General features: G+C 39.1%; 1 protein-coding gene across 1 annotated transcript in view; it reads left to right on the forward strand.

Annotated features, from left to right (window-relative positions):
* The first annotated feature begins 383 nt into the window (after window positions 1-383).
* Window positions 384-1,143, forward strand: part of LOC118742162 — a 2,430-nt gene continuing 1,670 nt past the window's right edge. The window contains exons 1-3 of the mRNA XM_036474122.1: window positions 384-591; window positions 672-828; window positions 921-1,112. Coding sequence (XP_036330015.1) covers window positions 409-591; window positions 672-828; window positions 921-1,112 — 532 coding nt within the window. The 5' untranslated portion in view covers window positions 384-408. The remainder of the gene's footprint in view (window positions 592-671; window positions 829-920; window positions 1,113-1,143) is intronic.

Consider the following 1,143-nt stretch of genomic DNA (forward strand, 5'->3'; position numbering starts at 1 on the left):
CTCATCTCTAACGGGTACTATTAACGATTTAATGATATGTACGCACTTTGTTAATGAAATTTCATGTGCGGCGCTGGCACATAGAGAGAGTATTCGCTTAACAAAACTGAGAACCCCGGTTCGAACATGCTCGAACAAAAGCGATCAGTTCATTCCATATAAAGAGATCAAAAGTGGTATTAGTCGCATGCTCCTTTGCGATTGCTCCCGGAGTCATCCCGGATTAGTCGCATTTTTTGCAGGGTACAGCGTGACAATAGCGCGAAAAACAGATTTCACTAATGCAATTGAGAGCGCGACAATGATCGTTGCTGTGAGCGTTACACCATAAACAAATGCGATACATTTTTTTTTTGTGAACGCCAGCAGTTCTAAATTGGCAAGCGTAGCGATTAGAAGCTTAATCAAATGAATGCCAAAATTGTTGAAATTCTGAGTGCTGAAGAATGCGACAAAATCGCTAGAAATACTTTTAAATTGAAAAAAGATGAAAGTATTAAAATTAATAGTTATGCCCTTGAAAAGGGGCCGAATGAACTTGTAGGCTTCATGGGAGAATATTACAAATTGCACATTCGAGTGCAAGATGAGGTAAGGTGATTAAGAGCTAAGCTAAACAAGTGTGCTATGGTTCAGATAATCACAAATTCATCACATTCTCTTACCAACAGCGACCGGGAGCGGGTGATGGAATTAAAGATTTTTGTTACTTCGTTAAATCGGTGCCCATATCAAATGAGCTGCACCGGGCTGAATGCGAGCGTAAGTGTTTCTTCAGCAAAGAGGTCTGTGCCTATACCGAGATTTTGCCAAATATACAGAAATATGGTAAGTGCTGAGTCTATTGTAAAGAAAAATAAGATAAAATAAATTAAAAATAAGAAAAAAGTATTACTTTAACCCACAAAACTTTTGAATAGCTTCTACGAAATTATATCCCGAGTGCTATTATGCCCGCAGAGATTTGTTGGTGCTCGAAGATCTCGTAACGCCTACTTTGGGTTATCGGCACTTGGAAACAAATGAGCTATATACGCATAAGCATCGAAAGTTATTTCTTACACACTTAGCACAGCTACATGCGGCCAGCATTGCCTGGGAGGAAAGAGAGGGTATAAATATTGGCGTAAAATTCAAAGATTC

The sequence above is a fragment of the Rhagoletis pomonella genome, unplaced genomic scaffold (assembly GCF_013731165.1).
Source record: "Rhagoletis pomonella isolate Grant_MI unplaced genomic scaffold, Rhpom_1.0 Rhpom_scaffold_00006, whole genome shotgun sequence".
Taxonomy (NCBI): domain Eukaryota; kingdom Metazoa; phylum Arthropoda; class Insecta; order Diptera; family Tephritidae; genus Rhagoletis; species Rhagoletis pomonella.